General features: G+C 43.3%; 1 protein-coding gene across 1 annotated transcript in view; it reads right to left on the bottom strand.

Moving 5' to 3' along the window:
- Positions 1–973: 973 nt before the first annotated feature.
- Positions 974–27,050, bottom strand: part of LOC127645266 (PEX5-related protein-like) — a 64,666-nt gene continuing 38,589 nt past the window's right edge. Inside the window, exons 10-13 of the mRNA XM_052128828.1 lie at positions 19,907–20,125; positions 4,986–5,151; positions 4,570–4,727; positions 974–2,898 (exon numbers count right to left, since the gene is read on the bottom strand). Coding sequence (XP_051984788.1) covers positions 2,709–2,898; positions 4,570–4,727; positions 4,986–5,151; positions 19,907–20,125 — 733 coding nt within the window. The 3' untranslated portion in view covers positions 974–2,708. The remainder of the gene's footprint in view (positions 2,899–4,569; positions 4,728–4,985; positions 5,152–19,906; positions 20,126–27,050) is intronic.

The raw sequence follows: 27,050 nt of genomic DNA on the forward strand, positions 1-27,050 counted from the left end.
CAAAGTTTAAAATAGAGCATATCAACCTTGATGGCGACATTGTCAAGTTGAAGGCTGTTCTTCATTACTGTTGCATGTATACCCAAAGGCACTGTCAGCACTAAAGCGATTCCAGTTACAAAGGAAGTATTTTGAGTATATTTCTGAGGATGATACGAAACATGACCCTGCTGAGACATCCACCTCACATCCTCATTCTTCACTTAAATCCTAAAAAAAATAAAAATAATAATCCATAGGCTAATTTAAGCCATTCTCCATTTCAATCAGGGAGTTATATTCTCAGATCCTTGTTGATGTAAATGTCTGAAATTTCTCATTGTGAAAGGAAAAGAGCTAGGCTGTATAATCCACTTCAAATCTAATGCTTGTGTAAGGCCATCCAAGGTTATGCGTTGATTTCATTGTGTTTTGAATGAGCTTGTATCTTTGTAACTTTTATAATTTGCATGCAGACTTAATATGGTATGCTCATTAATACACATTTATGTAATTACAATAATAAGTCTTTAACACGTAAGGTTCTTCTGTGGATAAACAAATAATATAATAAAAATAAGAAACATATCTATAATACAGTATACCCTTGCAAATTTGTTTGCACACTCAATTATTTAATCATCTTTTTAGTAGATTTGTCTTTTGTAGATGGAAGTTTTATGTCATTTAACATCAAAATTTGACTTAAATATATGGCTAATTATAGATCATCTAGTTTTTAGTAATGATCTGAGAACAATGCCATTCAAAGAAAAAGAGGTAAAAAGTGGTATTAGTGCCATTCGGAAGGAAGGTAAGCAGTGCTGTGAGTGTGCCTGTGGGGGGTGCTCCGGTATCATGATTTCTAATCATTGACAAGTCAGGGATCACCATCTGGCCTTAGTTTGAAACAAAACAAAAAGCGACACATTATATTCCAGTTCTTCTAAAATACAGTTTTAATAAATTGGTTATAAATGCATTTTGGGTTGATTACCTGTTAACGTAGGTGAGACTGAAAGATTATACATGATGCCTAGACATGCATACATTTTATGACTTGTCATTCCATTCAATAATATAGTTTATATTAGTAAAAAATAAAATGCATTTCATTCTGCTATTCTACAGTCATTTCTAATAATATTCATAGTTGCATTGTTAACAGCTCTGGTCATAGCAAAATTAGTGTGATTCTCTACTCGACAAGTGTCAATAATGCCCGCATACTGTGCCCATAGATCTGGCATACGGTTTTAAATACAGTCATATATAGTTTGTTGGTGTTTAAAATTTTCTCTGTGGCAATGCCAGAATTTCTAAATAAAATATTTTACATTAGTAGTTACATTCCACCTAAAGTTAAAATATGGGGAAATGTAGAGGAAAAGCGGTTTTTGTCTCATACATACAATCATCATTTCAGATTTCCCCAATTTCCCCCAAAATCATCTGTAATATTTCAATTGTGACTAATGAAGCTGTCTTGTCTCTCACTGGCCAAAATAATAATGCATTATTAATGTTTAATTATGTATGTCTGTATCTCATTCAGTGCGGTTCAATAATCTCTGCTATTCTTCAGCTATACTAACTTCACTGATAATGCACAGTGGTAAAATTATAAAGAAAAATCCGAATATAAACTAGACCCACTACAATATTTGGTAAGTTTAGCCAAAAACAACCCACAATTCTTGTTTGCATAGTTATGGCTTTAAACAAAATGTCCAGCCTAACCCTACTGAAAACGATCTGAAATAATTACTGTTCTAACACATGGCTTTAATCTCTATAAATTGTTATATCTCCACAGAATAAAGTGTTTTCAGTCATAGGAAATGCACTTTAAACTTATCAGGCCCAATGTGTGAAATGTATGACTAAGATGTTCATATAGATATACAGTATAATGTATATATTTTCAGTTGGCTTTAAGCGTTTGGGCTGATGCTCTTACACATAGGGACGTTGCTCACTTTCAACATGATACTGCTTTTGCTGTGACCTTTCATGCAGAGTCTTTGAAGTTGCACCCCACCGAGCCCTGATCCAGTATGCCCTGGAGCACGCAGCTTTTAAAGGGGCTTGCTGGAAGACAGATGGCCTGGGGAACACACCCTGCCCGCACACCTGGGATCACCCTGAGAGGGTGTTGTGTCCTAAAGTATAATTCAGCTAATGTAATTCATCACACTGCACATGGTGTCAGGGTGTTTGGTAGAGGATGCACTGACTGCATTTAAGGGTGTGTGTTTTTTCACTGGGTCAACAGCGTCACTTTGTGGTTATGAAGAGGGATTGACAGCAGGAATTGAAAGGCCAGCGCTTGTGAATTTGATAAGTTACATTTTTTGAAAGGATTAATATTTAATGCTAGTCCATAAGCTGAGCAAAATATTCCCTCTATTCACAAGTTTGGTTCATTTTTCTCAAGTATACAAAGTTTTCAAATAATCTTAAAAATAATTTTACAATTAAATAGAACTACCATCAAGAATATTTTGAAAAGTGCTTTTGCTCTCCCTCAGTCATTTATTCCTCTAGTCTCAATTCTTTCATTTGTGCTTTATAGAATAAACACCCTAGTAATGGCTGCCCAGTATCCCATAAATATAACAATAAATAGCTGTGTACAATCTGCATATTAGATTTACATCCATCATTCACTCAAGCCTAGCTTTGAGCCTACTGTTAGTGAATGATCAATTTCACAGGTCAAAGTGTGATCACAGGTCCATGTTGAAGGCCCTCATAAGGAGGTCCAGATCTCCAACGCTAGCTGCCTGGAAAAGTTCCGGCTGGTCCATGAAGGACAGAGCAATGCGCAGAGCTGCCCAGATGTTGCTGGACATCACCTGATGACTCCTGCTCTTCCTTTGCTGGTGCAGAGCCATCAGAAAGTTGCTCACTGCCTCCCTGTGAGAAACAAGAGAGATCGCTTTGATTATTTGCAGACAAATCCAAAAACAGTATGTGTATTACAATATACCTTATGCCTAAGACTATTGAAAACAAGAAAATGTAACAAATAAACTTCTTTTTTAATTTTGTACCTCTGTTCTTTGGTCTATGGGAGGCATAACTAAAAGTTTTAAAGCTGATGTAATTTAAAATAAAAAAAAAAGACAAAAATGTTCACCGTTATCACACAGGAAAAAAGAGATTCAGTTCACTGAAATAACTATTTGTGACAACTTGCCCCAATATATGGGCATGTTGTCACACTTTATGGGCTAAGTTGTCACAATAGAACTTATCTTTAAACCAGGGGCATACAGTAGGTTTCTGTAACAGTATGACGGGCAAGGAGGAGGCGGGTACTGGCTGAACAGTAAACCTAAACTTTAATGGTAAACTTAAAGCCAACATAAAAAAACATGCAGAGCGGCCACGTGTGTATCTCTCTCTCTCAAACTCCATCTCGGGGAGACACTGCACTTCCGGATGTTCTGTCGGCCGGTGGCCCACCCTGTCTCTTGTGAACTTGGGTGGAGAGATGAGGGTAGGCGTGGGGAGATGGAAAGGGCGAGTGGAGACACACAGAGACAGTGAGATAGCGAGAGAGAGAAAAACTTGCTTGCCGGCTCCCTGACACGCTGTTGCCCGGTCCTCAACCGCTCCTACGCCCTCTGGTGGATGCCAGCATGCTCCTCCCCCAGCAGATGGCAGCGAGTACTCTGGCCCCTGGCGGACAGAACTGCTCTTCTCCTTCTTGGCAGATGGATGCACTGCCTCCAGCTCTCGGCAGCTGGCAGCGGCCCCTCCGTCCCCAGGCAGACGGAGGCTGTGGCTGCTGCTGTATGGCAGCGGCGGGGACTCGGTGACAGTGCATCCATCCTCCCTCCCGGGTTTCAGCACCACTGTAACAGTATAAAGATAGGCAAGGAGGTGGCGGGTACTGGCTGAACAGTAAACAAAAACTTTAACGGTAAAAATAACATAAACAAACATGAAGCGTAGTTGCAAGCATATCTCTCTCTCTCGAACTGGCGTCTCAGGCCCCCTTTATCTCGCTCTCCTGCTGATCAGCTGATTCAGCACCGGCCATGCTCCATCATGGCCCGGCCACGCCCACCTCCTCATCAAAATTTCATGTGAACATTGCCCGGTAAAACTGTGACAACATGCCCTGAGAGGATTTTCACTCAAAACATTTTTTTATTACATTTATTACATAAATAAAAATAAAATATAAAATGTATTACATTTTGTTAAAATATGCCTTCATAACATAGTTATGCCTTAATGTGTGCCAGTGTGGTTTGATTATGTGCACATGTTATAACTTGCTATAACAAAACAATGATGATTTGAAATTCACTTTGCAGCGTAGAATTCATAAATCACAAATTCTCAAATGAAATTGTGTTTTGAACTGTGTTAAAAAAAAAAACTCTACTAGAGAAACCACACATTTGCGCAGTTGGATGTTTGACTCAAAAGCGTTCAATTATTGAGATATAGCCATTCATTGTGACAGATTCCCCAAGTGACAACAAGGCCCGGTCTATTTCAGTGTATTTAAATACACAGTAAATAAACATGGTCAATGTCCCATAAACCCTGTCCGGTGACTGGGTTCATTACCGATGTGCCCCCAGGTTGATGCAGCTGATGCCGAGGTTGTATCTGGAGCGGATGAAGCCTGGCTGAAGCTCAAGAGCTCTGGTGTAGGCCTCCACCGCCTCCACACTGCGGTCGCCGTTAGCCAATGTTGCCCCAAGTCGGTTCCACAGCCGATAGTCCTGCAGAAACACACATATATGAGCACATATGAGGAGAGTTAAAAGCAGTGTAGGACAACACTGACATCTTTCAGACCCTATTAAAGGTCTGGAGGTTGGTTTTGGTCTCACGATATAATAAAAGTGGTGTTTAAATGCATTACAGATAGCGGTGATGAGAATTTTTGAACAAACGTATTTTTGCACAGTGCTGTTAGGCTGTGTAAATGAGTTCAAAAATAAGTGTGAGGAAGTGTGATTACGTGACTTTTCTCTGACCTCTGGTCGGACAGATAATGCAGCGTTGAAAGCGTCTACAGCTTTGTCGAACTCTGAGCTGAGGTTGAAGAGCACACCAAGACCTGTCTGAAGATCAGGGTCCACTCCGTCTGCGTTCTGCTGCACTGCTTCCTGATACAGTTCCAACACCTCCACCAGCTGAGTACTATACACAAACACCAGAAACACTCATTTCGAGGCAAAATTAAACCTAACCAACAGTTTTTGGTTTCAAAATCAAAAATAGGGATGCTAAAGCTTTTAGCCACATTTAGTCACTTCATTACAAGAGGAACCGAATATCCTCCTAAATATTTGTCCTTATGCAGTTTTAAACATGAAACGTAAGAGCTGTAGAATAGCAGAACTTCGTAAGAAATAAAGAAACACACTCAGAAGCTGAAAGGTTAAATCAGATCTGCCTGCACCATCAGAAGATACAAGTTACTCATAAGTCAGAAGTACAAAAACCAAGAGTAAACCTACCAACAAGTGGAGCAATGTGTCACTGGTTCTATGCAATAAAGAATGCTAAGAATACACTTATTACACAGACAATAGGGATACAAAGACAATTTCAATGGGTATGGAGCGTTACAAGGACATAGAGGAAAAATGTAAGGGTTTGCAAAAATGACAATATGCCAAGTGACCAAAAGTTTAAATTGTTAAAGAAAATTGTAACTTTTGCTGCAATGCCTTTTGACATAGCTATTCGCTGATCAGTGAAAGACAGGTCCAGTTGTATGGAAGTACATTAATGACAAATTTATTATGGTATTCTATGAAACAAAAAAACATTCTGAATTTCATTGAAAAAAAATGCATTGCATTAAGAGCGCTAGCATTTCTGGGGGATGCAATCTCATATGGTTGTATATTTACAGCATGATCAAATGGGAAGTTGGCATGCTGTTCCTGAAAATTCTGGTACCTTAGGATCAGCAACAGTATGCCAACAATGTCAGGGTAGAGACCAGGAGATCGGAGGTAAGTGATTCAAATATAGTTTTATTCAAGTATAGAAGGTGAAATGTAAGTATCAGGTGACTTTTCAGGAGCTGGTTTAGTGAAGATAGTTCGTTGCACGGAGAACAACTGGAAATCCAAATGACTTGGATCGTAGAACATTCACTCTGTATCAGTTTGTTAACTCCTTCTCTTTTCTAGAAGCAATCGGGCCGGTTTGATCAGATCTCAGACAAGGGTTCAGGAATCGGATAAGTGATCTGGAGATGGCAGAACAACAGTGCATAGGGTTAGTATGAATCAGGTAAGAAAACGGAATACTCAGGTTTTCAGGATCGACGGAGATATCAGGACTCAGGGAGAAATGGTCTGTTCCTGTTGGAGGCTTGACAAAGACTGGATACAAGGTGAGTGTTTTTATGAGTTGGCTGATGAGGTGATAAGTGATAACCAGGTGTTTGTGATTTAGAATTCTGGGGAGAGTGATCTTTGAGTGGTGGACTGCAATGAACTTGACTGATCTCTGACATTACCCCCCCCCTCCAGAGTCAGCCAGCTGACCAAGTACCTTGACGTCGTGGGGGTCTACCTCTGGGTCGTGGAGCAGGCCTTTCAGGATGAAGTTAGGTGGAATTCTGTGAGTAACATGGGGTCGAGGATGTCCCTTCGAGGTACCCAACACCTCTCTTCTGGGCCATAGTCTTCCCAGTCTACCAGATATTCGAGTAGACCCCTCTGACGTTGAGAGTCCAGGATTTCTCTAATAGTATAGATGGGGTCGGCTTCAATGGGAGGTACTGGGGGTTGTCATCGTGCACTAGGTCTGTGGAGGGAACAGGAACAAGTGGATGATGGGGTTTCAAGAGTGAGGCGTGGAATGAGGGGTGGATGCGATATTGGGCTGGTAAGCGGAGCTGGTAGGTGACTGGGTTAAGTTGTCTTACAACGGGAATGGACCAATGTATCTCGGATTTAGTTTACGACAAGGGAGTCTTAGGCGGATGTCTCTGGTCGAAAGCCAGACCAGTTGCCCAGGCTGATATTCGGAGTGTTACTGCGGTGAATGTCTGCGAAGTGTTGTTGACGGTTCAAGGCTTGTTGGAGATGATGATGAGTTTGGTTCCATACCCTCTCACTGTTTTGGAACCAAGTGTTAACTCGTGGGGACTTCAGATGACTCACCGGACCATGGAAACAATGGTGGTTGATAACCCAGTACACATTGAAATGGTGTTAGATTTGTGGAGGTTTGTCGAAGGGAGTTTTGAGCATACTCTGCCCATACTGAGATATCGGCTCCAGAGATGTTGATTCGAATGGCAGAAAGTCTGAAGGAAACGACTAACATCTTGTATTTTTCAGCTCAGCTTGACCATTTGCTTGTGGGTGGTACCCTGATGTTAAACTCACTGTAACATTCATTAGTGCAAAGAAGGCTCGCCACACCTTGGAGATAAATTGTGGCCCTCTGTCTGACACAATATCCTCCGGGATGCCAAAATTCGGAAGGCGTGTTCCATCAATAGCTCTGCAGTCCGAAGGCTGTGGGTAAGTTCTTGAGGGAATTAATTTGCAGGCTTTGGAAAAACAATCAATAGTTACCAGGATACATGTATTCTCGTCTGAGGGAGGAAGGTCAGTGACGAAGTCGACTCCAATGTGCGACCAAGGTCGATTCTTGGGACTGGCAGAGGCATGAGTTTTCCAGTGGGTAAGTGACGAGGGTTCTTGTTCATGGCACAGAGAATGCATCCTTGGATGAAAGTCTTGATATCCTGTAACATGTTGGACCACCAGTATCGAGTTTGAAGAGTGGAATAGGTCTTATTAACTCCAGGACGACCTGTGCCGACAGGCGAGTGTCGCGGAGGAGATTAGAGAGGTACTGAAATTCTTTGGATGCGTATATCTTTCCGATAGGACATTCTGGAGGACTGAGTTGGTGTTGAGACATTTCAAGCAGTTGTTCATTTAGGTCCCACTGAATGGGATTGACAAACATTTTTTAGGGAGTATACTCTCAGGTTCTTACGTGGGAAATTTCAGGGGCATGGAGGCGGGACAAAGCGTCTGCTCGGACGTTCTTCGAACCCGGACGATAGGAGATCTGGAAATGGAAGCGAGTAAAGAAGAGTGCCCATCTGGCCTGGCGTGGGTTAAGTCTCCTTGCCTCTTTCAAGTACTGCAGATTCTTGTGGTCTGTGAGAACTAGGAATGGATGTTTGGCTCCTTCTAGCCAGTGTCTCCACTCTTCTAAGCGCAAGTTTAACTGGCCAGGAGTTCTCGATTACCAATATCATAGTTCACTTCTGCAGGAGATAGCTTGTGGGAGAAGAATGCACAGGGCATGGGTTTAGGTGAGGAAGCAGAGTCTTGTGACAACACCGCCCCTACTCCTGTTGTAGAAGCATCTACTTCCACAATGAACATCTTTTCAGGGTTCGGGTGTTGGAGTAAGGGGCTGTGGTGAATGCTTGGTTTTGAGAGATTGAAAGGCATGTTCAGCCTCAGTGGTCCAGAGAAGTGTTTTTGGTTTTCCTTTGAGTAGAGAGGTCAGAGGAGCTGTAAGCAGGCTGTATTGATAAATAAATCTTCGATAGAAATTCGCAAATCCAAGAAATCGTTGTAACTCTTTGACAGACTGTGGAGTGGTCCAGGAAGTAATGGCTTTGGTTTTACGATCATCCATCTCTACTCCTCTTTCACTGAGGTGGTAACCGAGAAATTCGACTGAGGTTTGATGGAAGGAGCACTTCTCTGCTTTCAGGAACAGGGAGAATTCACGTAGCCGTTGGAGTACCTGAGAGACATGTTGCTGATGCTTCACCAAGTTTCTGGAGTAGATTAGGATATCGTCTATGTAGATAATGACAAATTGATTCAGGTAGTCTCGGAAAACTTCATCCATGAAACTTTGGAAAACTGAAGGGCGTTGACCAGACCATACGGCATGACGAGATATTACGTAGTGTCCTGCTGGAGTGATGAATACAGTCTTCCACTCAGTCAGCCCTTTCGGATTCGAATGAGATTGTATGCACTTCTCAAATCCAGCTTGGTGAATATCTTGGCTTCTCGAAGTTGTTCAAGTGAAGAGGGAACCAATGGGAGTGGGTAACTGAACTTGACAGTTATCTTGTTTAAAGCTCTATAATCTATACACGGACGTAAACCTCCATCTTTCTTAGGGACAAAGAAGAAACTGGCGGCAGCAGGTGAAGTAGAGGCCCGAATATAGCCTTGTTTTAATGCTTCTTCAATATACTGTTTCATGGCTTCTTGCTCAGGAATAGCCAGAGAGTAGATTCAGCCCCTTGGGGATGGATTCTCCGGGAATCAGATCGATGGCACAATCCCATGCTTCGATGGGGTGGTAACTTGGCAGCCTTGACGGGGTTGAATACATCTGAATATTGACAGTAGCATGAAGGAATGGATACCGACAAGTTGTCTATGGGGCTTTCAATGGAGGTTGAATTCATCGGGATGGTGTCAGGCAAGTTGGCGATGGGCGTACTGGGGTGTTCAAAACTCATGGACGAGCACAGGCAACCCCATTTCAAAATCTTACCCGATTTCCAGTCAATGTTAGGTTGATGTCAGTATAAGCCATGGACGGCCAAGGATAATATCAGTCTGGCTATTCTCAAGTACAAAAGGTTCAAACAGTTCATGGTGGGTGTCTTCAATACAGAGTAGAATAGGTTTAATTCGAGGCGTGACATACCCCTGATTAATGGTTTCACCCGTCACTGCATGGATGGCGTATGGCTTGGAGGTGGCGGATTGTTGAAGTTGGAGTTTCTGACAGAGCTGCCGGAGATGAAGTCTCCTGCTGACCCGGAATCCACAATGGCTGTAGCAGAGACATGGAAGCGTGTAGATTTCAGAATCACAGATATCGATTAGCGGAGCTGATACAGAGGCGGACGTGCAGACAGAACTCACAAGCATTCTAGGAGGTGCGTGCAGGCCATGAGCGAAGAAAATGTCCTCCCATTCCACAATATAGACACAGTTTTAACTCTCGACGGCGAGAGCGTTCAGCTTGGGACAGTCGATAGTTATCCACCTGCATCTTCTCGACAGTGACTTCGGAGGGTCGTTTATCGAGGTACTGAGGTGGTGAAAAGGTGGGTTGCTGGGCTTCGCGATAGCAGCCTTGAGATCTTTGGTGCACACGGAGAGCTTGCTGTATGAATTTCTCGACCCCCAGGCTATCATCATAAATCGCAAGTTGAAGGTGGAGTGCAGGATTCAAACCACGTCGGTAGATGGAAATGAGCTTTTTAGTTCCACCCACTGGCGGGCTAGAGTGCGGAATTCCAGTGAATATTCAGCAACTGACTTCTTGCCTTGGTGTAACTGCAATAGCTTGTCACTGATGGATGAATCATCTACTGGACGCTCGAAAACTTCTTTGAAATGGTTTATAAATTCTTGTACAGAGGAAGTAACGGTAGATTCCTGCAGCCACAAAGTTTCAGCCCATCTTAATGCAGCTCCTGATAACTGTTGAATAATAAAAGCAACCCTCGACTTTTCAGTGGGGTATAACTGGATTTGTTGTTCTAGAGCGAGCGAACACTGTAACAGGAAACCGTTGCAATCCTCCGCCCGGCCGGAGAATGGCGCTGGACGGGAAGTTGGATTGGTGAAGCAAACCAGAGAAGGAGCGGGGTTTACGGAAGTGCTGGAAGCTGACTGACTGGGATTAACAGTGGCGGCTGTCGGTTGTGCAGGGTTTTCAATATTACAAACAGATTCCATCGCGCTGTTCTTCTTCCCCTTTTTTCGGTCAAGCCTTCTGTCAGGGTAGAGACCAGGAGATCGGAGGTAAGTGATTCAAATATAGTTTTATTCAAGTATAGAAGGTGAAAGGTAAGTATCAGGTGACTTTTCAGGTGCTGGTTTAGTGAAGATAGTTTGTTGCACGGAGAACAACTGGAAATCCAAATGACTTGGATCGTAGAACATTCACTCTGTATCAGTTTGTTAACTCCTTCTCTTTTCTAGAAGCAATCGGGCCGGTTTGATCAGATCTCAGACAAGGGTTCAGGAATCGGATAAGAGATCTGGAGATGGCAGAACAACAGTGCATAGGGTTAGTATGAATCAGGTAAGAAAACGGAATACTCAGGTTTTCAGGATCGACGGAGATATCAGGACTCAGGGAGAAATGGTCTGTTCCTGTTGGAGGCTTGACAAAGACTGGATACAAGGTGAGTGTTATTATGAGTTGGCTGATGAGGTGATAAGTGATGACCAGGTGTTTGTGATTTAGAATTCTGGGGAGAGTGATCTTTGAGTGGTGGACTGCAATGAACTTGACTGATCTCTGACAAACAAACAGACATGCCCAGCACCCATCTGACATATTTGCAATGACTCCACAACAGTTACTTTCCCTCATGGCGTGACTGGTAGAGCATTGGATTAGTAGCGCGGGAGACCACAGTTCAATCCCATTTCAAACGATAAGGTAATCATGTTTCTATTAACAATCACAAGCGTGATAAGGAGGTTGCATTTTTATATATAACATTGCATTTTGTCTCTACTAATGGTTAGGGTTAGATTTGGGTTTTGGTTGGGGGGTAGATTAAATAAAAGACACATTTCTCTTTACTGGTTTGCACCCTGTACAGCTGAAAACATATTATGTTAAAACATAAATAACAACAAAACATAAAATAAAAGCATAAAGCCGTTAGCATCAGAGCTGACTGTTTTGATGCAGCGCTGCAGCAATATTTTCTGACATCATACAAAGAATATATTAAATAGTTAGTTCACTTGAGCCATCTCACATCCATCACTCATTCTCGCCACTTTCGGGGTTGGAAAAGTGAAAAGTAGGGCTGAACAATTAGGACCGAAAATATAATTGCAAATATAGTTACTAAATTCAGAATTAGTAACTTCCCAGACATATGCACATGAACTCAAACATATAGTAAACAATTATTTACATAAATATCAAAATAATAAAATAACAGTCTAAACAATACATGTTATGAAGGGTGTGGAAGCAGGACAAGACGGACAAGAGGTGCGGATCCAAACGCGGTTTTATTGGGATTAACACATAAGAAATAAAAGGTAAACACAAATGAAAGTCCATGATGGGAAACTAGGAAACTAAAACACAACTAAACAGATTTAACACGGTGAAACAAAACTCAAACAAAACTCAAACAAAACTATGAACTCGGGTAAGGAACACAGACCAGGCTTGACGACATTCAAGAAACGAACAACGATTGACAGAGACTAAACAAAGAACCAGGGTTTAAATACACAGACAAAGTGGAGACTGAACGAGACACAGGTGAAAACAATGATGAGTGCAGGCAGTGAGGGAGGCCGAGAATTGTGGGAAATGTAGTTTTAGACAAGGACAGTGAAACACGGGGCGGACAACAAGGAAAACGTGACATGGAGCGTGAACGGTGATGGGTGAAATGGAAAACACGGAGCAGACAAGGAGACATGACATGAACGTGAATAGTGAGACACAGAACACAGGGTAGACAACAGAGGAACGTGACAATACATTTTTGTTTTTAAACCTTTTTTTAAAAAAATCATAATAATAACAATTATTCAAATACCCTTTTCACAATACTTGTTTAACCTTTATGAAAAAAATGAAAAAAAAAAAAAAAACACACCTTAATTACCTTTTCTGATATTTTAATACTTTAGGCATTCCATACACTCACAGGACATACACTTAACCAAAATAACCTCTTTCGGTGTCCGTATTAAACTTAAATCCTGACTTCCTCACTAAACTTAATTCCTTGTAACTATATCATAAACCTCGATAAAATGCCCACACTAACACACAGTTGCAGGCCTGTGTCGTAGCTTGACTTTGGAGTGGACTTCAAAATTGTAAATTGGCCTCTTCACTCTTTGAGAGCCAAAAGAACCATATATTGAGTACCTGAATCTCCTCTAACACATAATCAAGCTCTCACTGGATTTCAGCTTTCATATGGGCTCACAGTCCTCCAGCGAACTGCAACTATTCAGTCTCTCTGCCTCTTCTCACTGTCCAAATCCCTCATAACCAGAGGACCTTTGAGTGCGTCCGGTGACTCAAAGAGCTATCTGGATTCTTCCACGGTGTCCGAATAAATCCCTCAACGACTAAAACTCTCATGCTTGGTATAGAGTCTCTATGTGTTCATATGCAAATAATCTGAATGATCTCCGTCAGTGAACAATCGCACCCGAAATCTTCCGGATTTTTTGTGTCAGTTCACTCAACAAAACAAAAGGCTCTTCCGTGTTCTCATCTCAATATAACACAAAGATACCAACAATACAGCCATTTACATACTAATCTATTTTTCACACCCTTTCGTCTCCGTTCATTCTCTTTTTCACATCTTGTCTCTCTCTATATATATACATATTTCACACACTCCCTTGATTGACATCTCAGGGCACTGCTAAACATTTACCCTGCATCAAAGAAGGCGTACGCGTACAAGGAATTAGCCTATCACATGATGCACATACAAACTGATTGTTCGCACCAGTACATTTCACACAAACTACATACATTTTTGGGGTTTCCCTCAAGCCTTCCCATGAGCTCTCTGTTCTTCTACCCTTAAATATCTTGTATAACTGTGTTTAACATATTACAACTTGTATCACAGTTATTAGTCAGATATTTTCAACAACTACACTCATTAACAAATCACTCTAACATAGTGCTATTATTTATTAACCCTATTTAACATAGGGTTACATACGGAAATCCAGGTTTCATTTGATTACTTCGTTAAACAAATCCACAAAGTCTTCGAGAATCCAGCGGGTGGTCAAGATATCTCAGTTCAGCTACGTCTACGCCAGGGTCATTGATCATCAGCGTATTATGCAGTTCTGTTCAGGGCACTAGCGGTTCAGAGTGGGTGGAATGATGTCGCTCTGAAGACTTTTCCGCAAGGGGCTTAACCTGAAACTCGGGATGGAACTAACCTGCAAGGTTGAAGATATGAAGCTTTCTGAAGGTATCACTATGGCCATCAAGATTGATAACCTGCTTCACGGCCTCCGTTATGCTTCATCCCAGATTCTACAGTCTCAGTACAGGACCAAACATCCACTGTATCACCCGAACCTGAGTACTGAGTACTATGAACATTAAATCACCCACCTCACATAATTTTCTCTTGCCTATAGAAATCTCCATTGGTGTTCATGTAAGATGTGTTCCAGCATTAGTGGATTCTGGGGCTGCTGTTAATCTCATTAATCAAGTGATTGTACAAGATCTCAACATACCCAACATTGAATGCTTTCCTGAGCTTAACATCACCACTGTGGACAACGCACCTATTGGGACTGGTCTAACCCAACAGACTGTTCCGATAACCATTAAGATTGGACTTTCATGTTGAAAATATCTCCCCATATGTCATCAACTCGCCCAATCACGCACTTATCCTGGGTCATCACTGGCTGACCATCCATGACCCATCGATATCCTGGAACCAAGGTGCGCTCACACATTGGTCAATGTTCTGTCATGAACATATCCATGTTACTGTTTCCAGGCCTTGCTTTATCACCAGTATAGAGCCCTAAATCACAGAAGGAGACCATGATTCCCAAGGAGTATGCAGAGTTCAGTGAAGTGTTTAACAAGATTAAAGCCACACAACTTCCTCCTCATTATCCATGGAACTGTGCCATTGAACTTCTGTCCAATACAGTTCCACCGAGAAGCAAGGCCTATGCATAGTCATGCACTGCAAATAATGAGTTACTTTCCATGAACGCGGCACTCGAGGAATGGCGTCACTGGTTAGAGGAGGCAGTCCACCCATTCCCAAGTTATCACTGATCACAACAATCTTGAATATATCAAGGCAAACAAGAGATCGAATCCACGCCAAGCCTGATGGTCACTGTTTTTCACCAGGTTCAATTTCAGTCACTTACCGCCCTGGCAGCAAGAACGGCAAGGCAGATGCTCTTTCACGCAAACACGATCCACCACACCCTGTGTCCATTCTTTCATCAAAGCACCAGTTAGCTGGGACATAATGGAGGAGATGCAATAAGCACAACGGCATGAACTATCACCACCTAACTGCCCCCCCAACCAATCACAATCACATTGCATCTGTCTGCTTCGTAAAATTAGTTTACAATTTATGAAAGGGTCAGTTTACTTTTTGAAACCTGATCAACTTATATTATTGCAATAATGTTAAGAAATTATAGAAACACATTATTGTATAAATTAACTTATTATTCAATTTCTTTCTTTAATAATTAACTTACTGTGCAGCCTTTATTTGGCGGAAGCTTTTATTTTGAAGAATGGAAGTTTCTGTTTGTAGTTGACTTAACATCCTTTTAATGCAGTGAAATGCCTTCATCCTATGACAAAGGTAGATGTTAACCTAGGCTAAAGTGGATAAAGCACTGGGCTGTTAATCAGAAGGTCATTGGTTCGAACCTCACGGCCACCACCATTGTGCCCTTGAGCAAGGCACTTAACTCCAGGTTGCTCCGGGGGGATTGTCCCTGTAATAATTGCACTGTAAGTCACTTTGGATAAAAGCGTCTGCCAAATGCATAAATGTAAATGTAAATATATGAAACTTAATTATTTCTCGTATTGGCAAGATATTCACTGATGGATCAAAAGCACCAGATACTAAACTGGTATAGGTGTTTTTATTCCAGAACTCAAGTTATAAATCTTCAAGAGACTATCGAACAGATAAGTAGTGTATATACAGTAGAATTAGTTGCACTCCAATTGAGTGAAGATGTTAGACCAGATAGAGTAATCATCTGTTCAGATTCCATGTTGGCCCTTAATAGTCTAGTATCACATCAATCTACTAGAGAAGATATTTTAAATTATATATAAATTATGATTACAAAATCACTAGAAAACATGAAAATAGATGTTGGGTAAATTTTGTTGGGTACCGGTACACACAGGAGTTTACGGAAATTAAATGGCAGAAATGTTGGCAGCAAAAAAGGAAAAAGGAGAAACATTATCGACATTGAGGTTCTGTTAGGCAGAGGAGAAATGAAATCAAGTATTCAAAAAGAGTGGCAAACTAAATGGGATTTATGCAGTACAGGAAGATTTTATTACAGGATACATACAGTTCATTAGTTTAGGAGGTATACAATTTAGGGCGATATAGGAATGAGGAGGAGATTCTATCTAGATTGCAATTTGGACATACAGGGCTTAATGTGTCTTTATATTTAATAGGTAAACATAATACAGGGAGATGTGATTTTTGTGGGGAAATATAAACAGTAGAACACGTAATATTGAAATATAGAAAAAAGGTAATACAAAAGATGTAAGTATGATAAATTGGATCTTAGGGATAGGTATATAAGACCAAATGAATCAAAGAGTAATTATGAATTAGAATTATTTCTTAATAGACAAGGGTTTAGACAAATGTATTTGATATGGAAGATAAGAGGATCTTGATAACTTCATACACACTGATTTAGAGGGAACTCACATGGTGAGGTTCACCACCATTGTTAGAACCCAAAACAAACATAAGAATTGGTTGCAAAGAAAAAAAAACAGTAGGTGGAGGTATGTGCCTAAGGTGCGGAATATGCCAAAATCCCAAAGAAGAAGAGAAGAAATGTTTCATCTGCCTTGTTTTCAACAAAACCCCCACAGTCATGGGGTGATTTTAAATGTGTATTGTACATTGTAGCGGCCAAACATAGATGTATGTTAAATTACACTAATATGAAATTAAAGCATATCTGGGGCACTTTATATAATGCACCCAGCTCGTGTTGCCAACATTCTACCAGCCAAATACAGGACATTTAGCGGGGCTCATGCGCGAGATGCTGCACAATGGTTAAACAGCTCTATCTAGAGCTTGTTTACATAGGAAATCAGCTGAAAAACAGTGCAGATGGACACAAAAACATGTTTGATTCCATGTTTCCATGTTCTTCCTTGTTCCATGCTTAAGCCTTTTCCATTTTTAAAGCTCAACAAACCATGTGTTAAATGTGTTAAAAATAATATTAATATTATAGACAATAAAATATTAGTAAAAATATAAATAAAAATAAGGTCTTTGTACAAGTCTGTTTTAAGCAACCATGCATTACTATAATGTATTTTTATGCTTCAAATGTGAAATGCTTCACATGAAAATAGTGTATTTCTCCTTGGAGTATTTCTCTCGTTGTTTTGGTAGTACAGTGTTTATCACAAGGGAAATATAAGAAAATTACATTGTGTTTTAAATAAACCTGTACAGTTTAGCTACTTTTGTACTAAAACTGCTGCAGTTTTTCTTGCCATCATTTAGCGGTGACATATGCAATGTATTGGAATTATAATGTTGAGAAACAACTGAATGCTAAATGTTTGACAAATTCTCCTACTTCTGACAGAAAACACGAAAACGTGCACTGATCTTTCCTCTGGTAAAGTGGTGGTGGCGTAGTGAGCTTAAGTACATAACTGTTAATCAGAAGGTCGCTGGTTCGACCACCACCATTGTGTCCTTGAGCAAGGCACTTAACTCCAGGTTGCTCCAGGGGGATTGTCCCTGTAATAAGTACACTGTAAGTTGCTTTGGATAAAAGCGTCTGCCAAATGCATAAATGTAAAAAAATTTAAATGGTAGCATCTTTCAAGTTTAGTGTCCGTGTAACGTAGCATCAGCTAATCTCACACAACTCATGCTAAAGGTGTGTGTTTGAGGTCCATTTCTCTCGGTTTGTGAAACACTCAGATGTTTGGGTGCGAGAAGCTAAAATACAGGACAAATGGTGTCCCGTATGGATTACATATGGAATACAATTTTGTCCCATTTAAAACAGAACGGTTCCATATTATACGGGACAGTTGGCAACCATACGCACAATGTTAGCACACTGTACCGAAAAGAGCACATCAGTCACTGAGGGCACCAGATAGATAGAATCTGTGTGTATGCAGCTCAGAGCCACTCTGAACCCACAAGTTTAATACACTGATCCAGTTTGCATGCATTTTAGAAAGCCCTACACATTACAGACAAAACAGCCGTGCACATAGGCGCAACACAGTGGACAGTGTGTTGAGAATATTTATTTAAATCACAGGGTCATATTGCATATAAACACTGGGTCATATTGTAATTTTGATTTTATTTAGGTTAATCATTCAGCTCTAATGATATATATAGATTACTGAATAGATGTTAAAAGCTTCCTATTCTCATATACTAGCGAGTCTGAAGCCTACCTTATATGACATTTTCATAGCCGTGGATTATGATAAATGTGAATGAATGTGCAGTCTATTTCCGAATGTTTTGAATTCATTAACACATGTTAATGAAAAACAGGGAATACGTGACGGGGGGGAAAGTCAGGGAGACTTGAGACCAAGGCAGAGCTGGAGAGATGAAGATCCAGGGGGACGCTGCAGTCTCGGAGAACCAAGCTAGAGTCAGAGGTTCAGAGGGCTGTGATTGAGCTGGGGGCTCGGAAGACCGAGGCAGAGCTGGTGGGAGTGAAGGCCCAGGTGGAGCCAGAGTCTGAAGAGGCCAGAGCAGATCAGGCGAACAGCCAGGAGACCAGAACAGGTCAGGCGGATGGCCAGGAGACAAAGATGACCTCAGGGTGTGGACTGGGTCAAGAATCCTGGTAGGGTCCATAGGGCCGAGACAGGTTCAGGAGGCTTGGGAGGTGGCCATAGGGCCGAGACAGGGTCAGGAGGCTTGGGTGACGGCCATAGGGCTGAGACAGGGTCAAGAGGTGGCTGCAGAACTAGGGACTGCGTCAGGTGGTGAAATTGCCTGAGGAGGGATGGGCAGAGCCACTGTAAGAGGTCTCTGGTAAGGTGAACGGAACTGCTGAAGGAGAAGTCTCTGGGGTAGCGGGCGGAGCCGCTGGAGGAGGAGTCTCTGGGGGAGCGGGCAGAACCGGGAGAGACTCGGGAACGACTTCGCACAAGGAACCGTGGAAGGCCTGGAGCAACGAGCAGAAGATTTTGGTTTTGGCCTGGGGTTCCCGCCATAATCCACTGTGTAAAGGGATCCACAAAGTTTTAGAGCCTTCTCCATATATTCGCAGAGCGTCCAGTGAGGATCAGCCAGAGGCAACTGTTCCTTTAGTGCACCATTCAGACAGGTCCGGAAGAAAACCACCAGAGAGTTGTGTGGATAGTGCACTAAATTCGCCATCTCTAAAAACTCAGACGTAATCCTCAACTGGACAGTCCCCTTGCTTCAGAAGCAGAATTCTGACAGCCGCTAGATCTAATTTTGGTCAGTCTTTCTGTGATGAGGCAGATGAGGAATGAGGATCTAAACACTGCTTTTAATAAAACAAAGATGAACACGGTAACTCAGAATAAAAGGAACCAGGCAGAGAACATGACAATACATGTGAATACTTACAAAGAAACCAGAGGAAACAAGGGCCTAAATACACAAGGGAAAACAAGGAAAAGAGGAACACCTGGGGAAACATAAAAGTCAAGACAAAACCAGGGAATACTTGAAACCCAATTTTTTTACTACATTTTCATGAATGAGGCACAATGTGTTTATTTTTCAGTCAATTCAGCAAGCTTTTTAGTTTCAAAGACATTTATCATTAATATTCTTCCATAAAAATTCCATTTGCTGTATTCCCACTTGATTTCAAGCTGACTGGGCACTTTTTACATACTTAAAATGCATCTTATGTATTTCTATTTGTCAAATGTTCTGTCAGAATTTTGTTTAGTGTGTAGGCCCCAAAGTGTTTGGTTCAAGGGAACAATGGCAATAGATCATGCATCACCCCTTGTGGAGTTCAAAACTACAACCTTTCAATTACCAGAATCTATCTTCTTAATTAAAACCACATAGACACCATTTTAACTTTGTGGCATTATATATGCAGAATGTAAGCAAATTTGATTGTACCATCCAAGAGTGGAGATACGGGAGATGGAGGAGCCTCTGCGGTGGGGCAGCGGTGAGCCATCCAGAGGGCTGCGGTCCTGCAGCAGATGCCTGTATCTGGGGTTGTATCTGATCCAACGGTGGAGAGCCTCACAGGCTTCAGGCTGTTGTCCTGTGTTGGTTAGGCTCACTGCCAGAGCCATCAGAGCCTTCAGGTTATTTGGATGCAGCTCCAAACATCTATTTGAACAAAGACAGACAAACACAACATGGCAAAACAAAGAGAGCAAGAAAGGTGAAAGACAACGAGACTAAGATAATTAATGAATGAGTGACACTTAATGAAGACAGAGAAAGAAAGTTTTGTTAATGAGCCTGCAACTGTTGTTTGTTAGCAATTACAGTGTTTTGAAAAAGTGTTCAGCATTTTCACAATTTATTATCTCAGATTCTACATTAAAAATATATTATATTATATTATATTATATTATATTATATTATATTATATTATATTATATAAAAGAAGAGGTTGCCCTTAGTTATTTAACAAAACACCACTTCAAAGGGTCATAGCACCCCCTGTTTCACCACATTTTCAAAAGAAGCCAGACCAAGTGTGCGTGATCAGCAGCTGAGTATGGGGAGAATGGGGAGGAAACAAAATAACTGTCTGATCCAGTCACTCAACATTATTTCACTTATGCAGTTAACAGCATCAAAGATTCTCACAACTGCTCATAACAGAATGCACACATTAAGCATACACTGTTTTGTTAACTCACAATAAATTGCACAGAATCAAACTGGTAATTTTATATATGTAATTTAATGTGCAACTAAATGCCAAGCCATGTACTCTGAATTGAAAATATGTGAATGTCTTTTAAACTTTAATACATTTTGAGACTTAGTCCAAGATGTTGATTCACAAATAGAAGTGCTTAGATTGTTTAACACACATACATTAAGGATGGGTGGATGTATGGTAGTCAATGTAAACCACGTCTCAAACGAGCCCCAGTGAGAGACAGTCCACATCACTGCATATGTCGAAACACTCACGTTAATAAATGTGTGCTGCTTGAACATTTAAAATGTTTTGCCATTGATAGAAAGCCTGTCCTGTCCATCTGTCAGCAGCGCAGGGAGGACTCGTGTTCTATCCAGCACTAATATCAACTCTCTCAACTGAGGCGCTTGAGAGCTTGAAGGCAACACTGGTTATGTGGTTTAATAAAAAAAACATGAGACAGCACAATCTCACAAGATAAAGCCATTTAGTCTCGTAATTATGAGACACTAATGATGCTGCAATGCACTATTGTACTGTAAAATGTCACATTGTGTGACATTGACTCGATGTTGATTTTAAACCCGGAAGATGACAATAGCGCACAAAATCCCTAAATTAACCACATTCCTCTTAAAATTAATGGATGCTTACTTTGTCTTCTATCATGTGTAACATATACATATCTGGTAACATCTCAGAAAATGTAATTTAGAGTTTCATGACCCTTTAAAAACAATGGTAGAATAACTAGTGGTCTTATGAGGATAAAGTGGAAATTTTTGGCTCAAACGCTAAGCAATATGTGAAATGTAAAGATTGCACAGGTCATAAACCAGCTAAAACCATCTCTACAGCTAAATTAGGTGGTGGTAGCATCATGTTATAGGGGTGCTTTTCTCACCTAGAACTAACAATCTGATCAAGACTGTAAGGATGATGAATGCTGCACAATACATGGACATTTTGGATAAAAACCTAATGTCCTCTGCCAGAAAGTGTAAACTAAGGAGGGAGCAGCACAACAACCCAAACCACACAGGCAGAGTAACACTGAAGTGACCTTAACCTCTTTAAACAACTGTGAAAAGACCTCAGAATTGCTATCCACTGCCACCCTCCAATTAACATTGCACAGCATGAGCACTTTCCAAGGTGGAATGGCTAATAATGCTCCAACACGTTGTGCAAAATTGATAGACTTATCCAAAAAGAACTCTAGCTCTAAACAACATGAGAGAATTTCAGTACCCTAGGATCGGACACATTATGACTCACTAACAAGCGGCATCTCCCATTAGACTCGAGGCGTGACCGAAAGTGCATTGCTTCATCAGCGTTGGAGACCCGCATTCGTATTGCATGTTAAAACCAGACAGTAATCACCTTCGCATAATCATTGTCCTGGACAGCTGAAAACAACTAGCTTTTGTTGCCCCTCTTTACCGCTTTGGCCACTGGGGCCAGTGTTAGAATTTTGGTACGCACATATGATTTTAACAGAAGAAAAATCAACCTACTGTTTAAGACTTCACTATGAGATCAGTCTGCTGCGACAGATTCAAAGTTAAACCAGCTAAATGAATATTACTAGATTAATATTTATTAATAAAGGTTTATTTATAAGCTAAAGTGTGTCAAGGAGGACAAAATCAGAAAAAAATATATTTTTGCATGGCCCTAGTGTTAAACGCCTCATAGGAGTGTCTCTGACTGCACTGAGAAACGCAGCTCTGAGTTGGCACTTATTTAAAAAATCTGCTTCTTCTTTATTTAACTGTTTGACATGATGTGAATATGCAAATAGTTGAATAAAAATATCAATACAGGGATCAAAATTACTGATACAATATTGTGAGGAAAGTATTGCGATATATTGATATTTGATAGAATTGACACAGCCCTAAGCTCGTTTAAAACTGTGCATTTAAACATTCATAAACATCCAAACGTTTATGCTTGCTGGAATATGAACCATGAAGCTAGCTGAACAAACTCAGGGTTACAGGATTTCTGTAACCCGGACACACACACACACACAAGATGAGAGTCACAATGTAAGTCAAAAACTGCTTTTATTGACAACAATAAAAGAAGGCAAAAGTACAAACGGGCAAATCCAGTGAAGAGTTGTCAAGGGAAGCGTAGGGTCAAAAGCCGGGGAATCAAAGAGAGTAAAGAACAAACAAAAAAACCCTGAACAGACAACCCACAAAACACACAAACAAAATTGAGGGCAGTCCAAGGGGCACAGAGGGAAATGAGACAGTCCATGGGGTCAATGGGCAGTTTCAAGGCAAGGTCAGGGGGAACATAGCGGACAGGCGGGTGGTCGGGAGATCTAGGGGGCAGCCATAGGGCAGAGGCTGGGTCAGGGGTTCTGGAAGGCGACTGGAGGACAGGGACTGGGTCCGGGGGTCTGGAAGGTGACCACCGGACAGGAACAGGGTCAGGAGGCCAGGGAAGAGGCCACAGGACAGGGAGAGTGTCAGGGGGCCACCGGACAGGGTCAGGGGGCCAGGGAAGAGCCGTGAAAGGCGGTGCCGTCAGAGGCGGCACTGTAGGCGGCTCTGGAGGTGGGGTTCTGGAAGGCTCTGGAGGTGGAGCCGAAGGAGGCTTTAGGGGCGAAGGCCTGAAAGGCTCTGGAGGTGGAGCCAATGACGGTGGCGAGGGACGGAGCCCTGAGAGGCTCGAGGGGAGGAGGAGCCCTGAGAGACTCGAGAGGCGAAGCCGTGAGAGGCTTGAGGGGTGGAGCCATGGAAGACTCGAGGGACGGAGCCCTGAGAGGCTCGAGGGGAGGAGGAGCCCTGAAAGACTCGAGAGGCGAAGCCGTGAGAGGCTTGAGGGGTGGAGCCCTGAAAGACTCGAGAGGAGAAGCCCTGAGAGGCTTGGGAGGGGGAGCCCTGAAAGACTCGAGAGGAGAAGCCCTGAGAGGCTCGAGAGGAGGAGCCCTGGGAGGCTTGGGAGGAGGAGCCTTGGGAGGCTCGAGGGGTAGAGCTCTGGGAGGCTCGAGAGACTTGAAAGACAGAACCCTGGGGGGCTTGGGAGGTAGAGCTCTGGGAGGCTCGAGAGGAGGAGCCTTAGGAGGCTCGAGAGGAAGAGCCCTGGGAGGCTTGAGAGGAAGAGCCCTGGGAGGCTTGGGAGGAGGGGCCTTGGGAGACTCGAGAGGCGGAGGCCGCGAGGGCTCTGAGGGGCGAGCAGAGGCTGGCAGAGCCGTGGAAGACTCTGAGGGCGGGGCAGAGGCTGGCAGAGCCGTGGAAGACTCTGGGGGCGGAGCAGAACCCGGCAGAGCCGTGGAAGACTCTGGGGGCGGAGCAGAACCCGGCAGAGCCGTGGAAGACTCTGGGGGCGAAGTAGAACCCGGCAGAGCCGTGGAAGCCTCTGGGGGCGGAGCAGAACCCGGCAGAGCCGTGGAAGGCTCTGGGGGCGGAGCAGAACCCGGCAGAGCCGTGGAAGGCTCTGGGGGCGGAGCAGAACCCGGCAGAGCCGTGGAAGGCTCTGGGGGCGGAGCAGAACCCGGCAGAGCCGTGGAAGACCCTGGGGGCGGAGCAGAACCCGGCAGAGCCGTGGAAGACCCTGGGGGAGGAGCAGAACCCGGCAGAGCCGTGGAAGACCCTGGGGGCGGAGCAGAACCCGGCAGAGCCGTGGAAGACTCTGAGAGCGGAGCAGAGGTCGGTAGAGCCGTGGAAGACTGAGGGAACCTCTGCGGTCTTGAGCACAAGACGAGACTGGGGAGAAGGGGCCCTCTTCCTTCTCTTGCATCCTCGGCCAACAGGGGACGTGGCCATGGGGACGGTCGAGGCTACAGGCGCTGGCTCGTTGGCCGTGGGGGGCATGGGCGCTGGCTCTCTGGCCGCGGCGGGCATGGGCGCTGACTCTCTGGCCGTGGCAGGCATGGGCGTTGACTCGCTGGCCGTGCCAGGCTTCGAGACTGGGGCCGTGACAGGCTTCGGGACTGGGGCCGTGACAGGCCTCGGGACTGGGGCCGTGTCAGGCTTCGGGGCTAGGGCCGTGTCAGGCTTCGGGACTGGGGCCATGACAGGCCTCGGGACTGGGGCCGTGTCAGGCTTCGGGACTAGGGCCGTGACAGGCTTCGGGACTAGGGCCGTGACAGGCTTCGGGACTGGGGCCGTGACAGGCTTCGGGACTGGGGCCGTGACAGGCCTCGGGATTGGGGCCGTGTCAGGCTTCGGGGCTAGGGCCGTGTAGGGCTTCGGGGCTAGGGCCGTGTCAGGTTTCGGGACTAGGGCCGTGGTAGGCTTCAAGACGGGGGCCACGGCAGGCCTCAAGACGGGGGCCGCGGTATGGAACGCCGGTTCAGTTTCTGCCTCCCCCACAGTAAACGAGGAACCAGCGTACAGTAGGGCGAGGTCAATAAACTGAGCCAGGTTGAGAGAGCAGTGACCACCTGGCATGAAGGATGAGGTTGGCTCATTCAGTCCACATTGAAAAATGTCTTTCAGAGCCACCTCATCAAAATTCACCTGGTACGCCAGGGCACAAAAATCCATAACAAAAACCTCCAAGGGTTGACTCCCCTGACGCAACCCCAAGAGTCGGGCCGCTGGCTACTTAATGTCGAGGGCGGGGTTATGAGTTACACAACCGCTGCCTCGCATAAAAACCCCTTGGTCAGCGTCCGAAGAGCCAAAAAACTTCTCCGGGGGTGGAGAGTTCACGGCGCTCAAATATGCATGGAAAGCATTAACGGGCTCAGGGGCAGACACAGGTGAAGCAGGGTGACAAAAATCAAAAATCGCACGTACCTGCTGGCCCTGGGCTGTGAGCGCGCGATCATGACTCCCACCGGTAGATCCTGGGGCAGAGTGCTCTGAAAACATCCGCTCTAGTGAGCTGCGCGAATTCTCCGTGTGATGCATTGTGACTGTCTTCGGTGAGGTTGGTTATTCTGTAACCCGGACACACACACACAAGATGAGACAGTCACAATGTAAGCCAAAAACTGCTTTTATTGACAACAATAAAAGCAGGCAAAAGTACAAATGGGCAAATCCAGTGAAGAGTTGTCGAGGGAAGCGTAGGGTCAAAAGCCGGGGAATCAAAGAGAGTAAAGGGGCAAATCCGGAGAGTAGTCGAGGGAGCGAGGGTCAAAGCCGGGGTAAACAGGATCGAGAGGCGGGTAAAATAACAAAGGGAGTAGACAGGGGTACTAGGGAAACGAGGAGCTGGCAAGCTAAGGGGGTAATCAAGAGGAGTTCAAGAGGAGATCAAAACTAGACGAGACTAGCGGGGGGGAAAGACACGGGAAACTAAATACAATAACCAACACCCGTGAAACGGATGTGCTGTGGTATTTATAGGGGAAGGTGCAGGTGTAAACAATGAAAGGTGATGAGACGAGTGCAGGTGAAACGAATAAAGGGGTGATAGAGACGAGTGCAGGTGGTCATAATGTTCTGGCCATAGGGAGCGGGCATGTGAGCCAGAGGAGGGAGACCTGCTACGAGCATGAGAGCTCGCAGGAGCAAAATGAGCGTGAGAGCTCGAGGGAGCAAAACGAGCGTGAGCTCGAGTGGGGCGGAACGAGCGTGCGAGCTCGAGGGGGGGCGGAACGAGCATGCGAGCTCGAGGGGGCGGAACGAGCGTGCGAGCTTGAGGAGTGAGTGTGTGTGCAACGAAGCGGGGATGGGGCAGAGGAGCGGGGTTCGTGACAATTTCTTTCGAGTTGACAAAACCAAACCAGGCTTAATTTGTACCATGATTCTGCTCATCAACTTTGTCTGTCAATTCAGGCTTTGATTCTGAGTTTAAGATAAGTTTGCACACATGAATGAATGACGTTTTGCAGCGAACAGTCAATCGCGTGAAACTTGGAGAGAGAGACAGAGAGTTAGCGGGATTTACCTCTCCGCTGAAGGAAAATCATTCTGAAAATATGAATAATTGAAACACAGTAAATTTAAACAGCACAAGAAGAGATTGTAAAACGTATTTACACTGTACAAGAGATCACCATGAAATCATGAAGAATTAAAACACGATTTACACAGTACGAAGGGTCACTGTACAATTATGAAGAAATTAAAGACATTCACACAGCAAGAAGAAACACCGCTGGAACACACGCTGGAAACAAATTCATAATGTGATAAAAATATAAACAGCTAATATTTCAATGTGTGAGTGAAAGGCTTATTCATTTTAAAAGCTTATTTTAAAATATAAAAACTTTTATATTAATTTCTATTTAAAGTTAAATTTCACTTAATACTAATACAAATTAATATAGACTACTTTTGAATAATTAAAAAGTCAGCAGTGAGAATACTGTATGTAATAACTGGTATGCGTATGCAACAATAAGATTTTTGTTTTTTTTTGTTTTTCAGACACATTTTGTGTACCGCTTATATT

Source organism: Xyrauchen texanus, chromosome 6, assembly GCF_025860055.1.
Source record: "Xyrauchen texanus isolate HMW12.3.18 chromosome 6, RBS_HiC_50CHRs, whole genome shotgun sequence".
NCBI classification, from domain to species: domain Eukaryota; kingdom Metazoa; phylum Chordata; class Actinopteri; order Cypriniformes; family Catostomidae; genus Xyrauchen; species Xyrauchen texanus.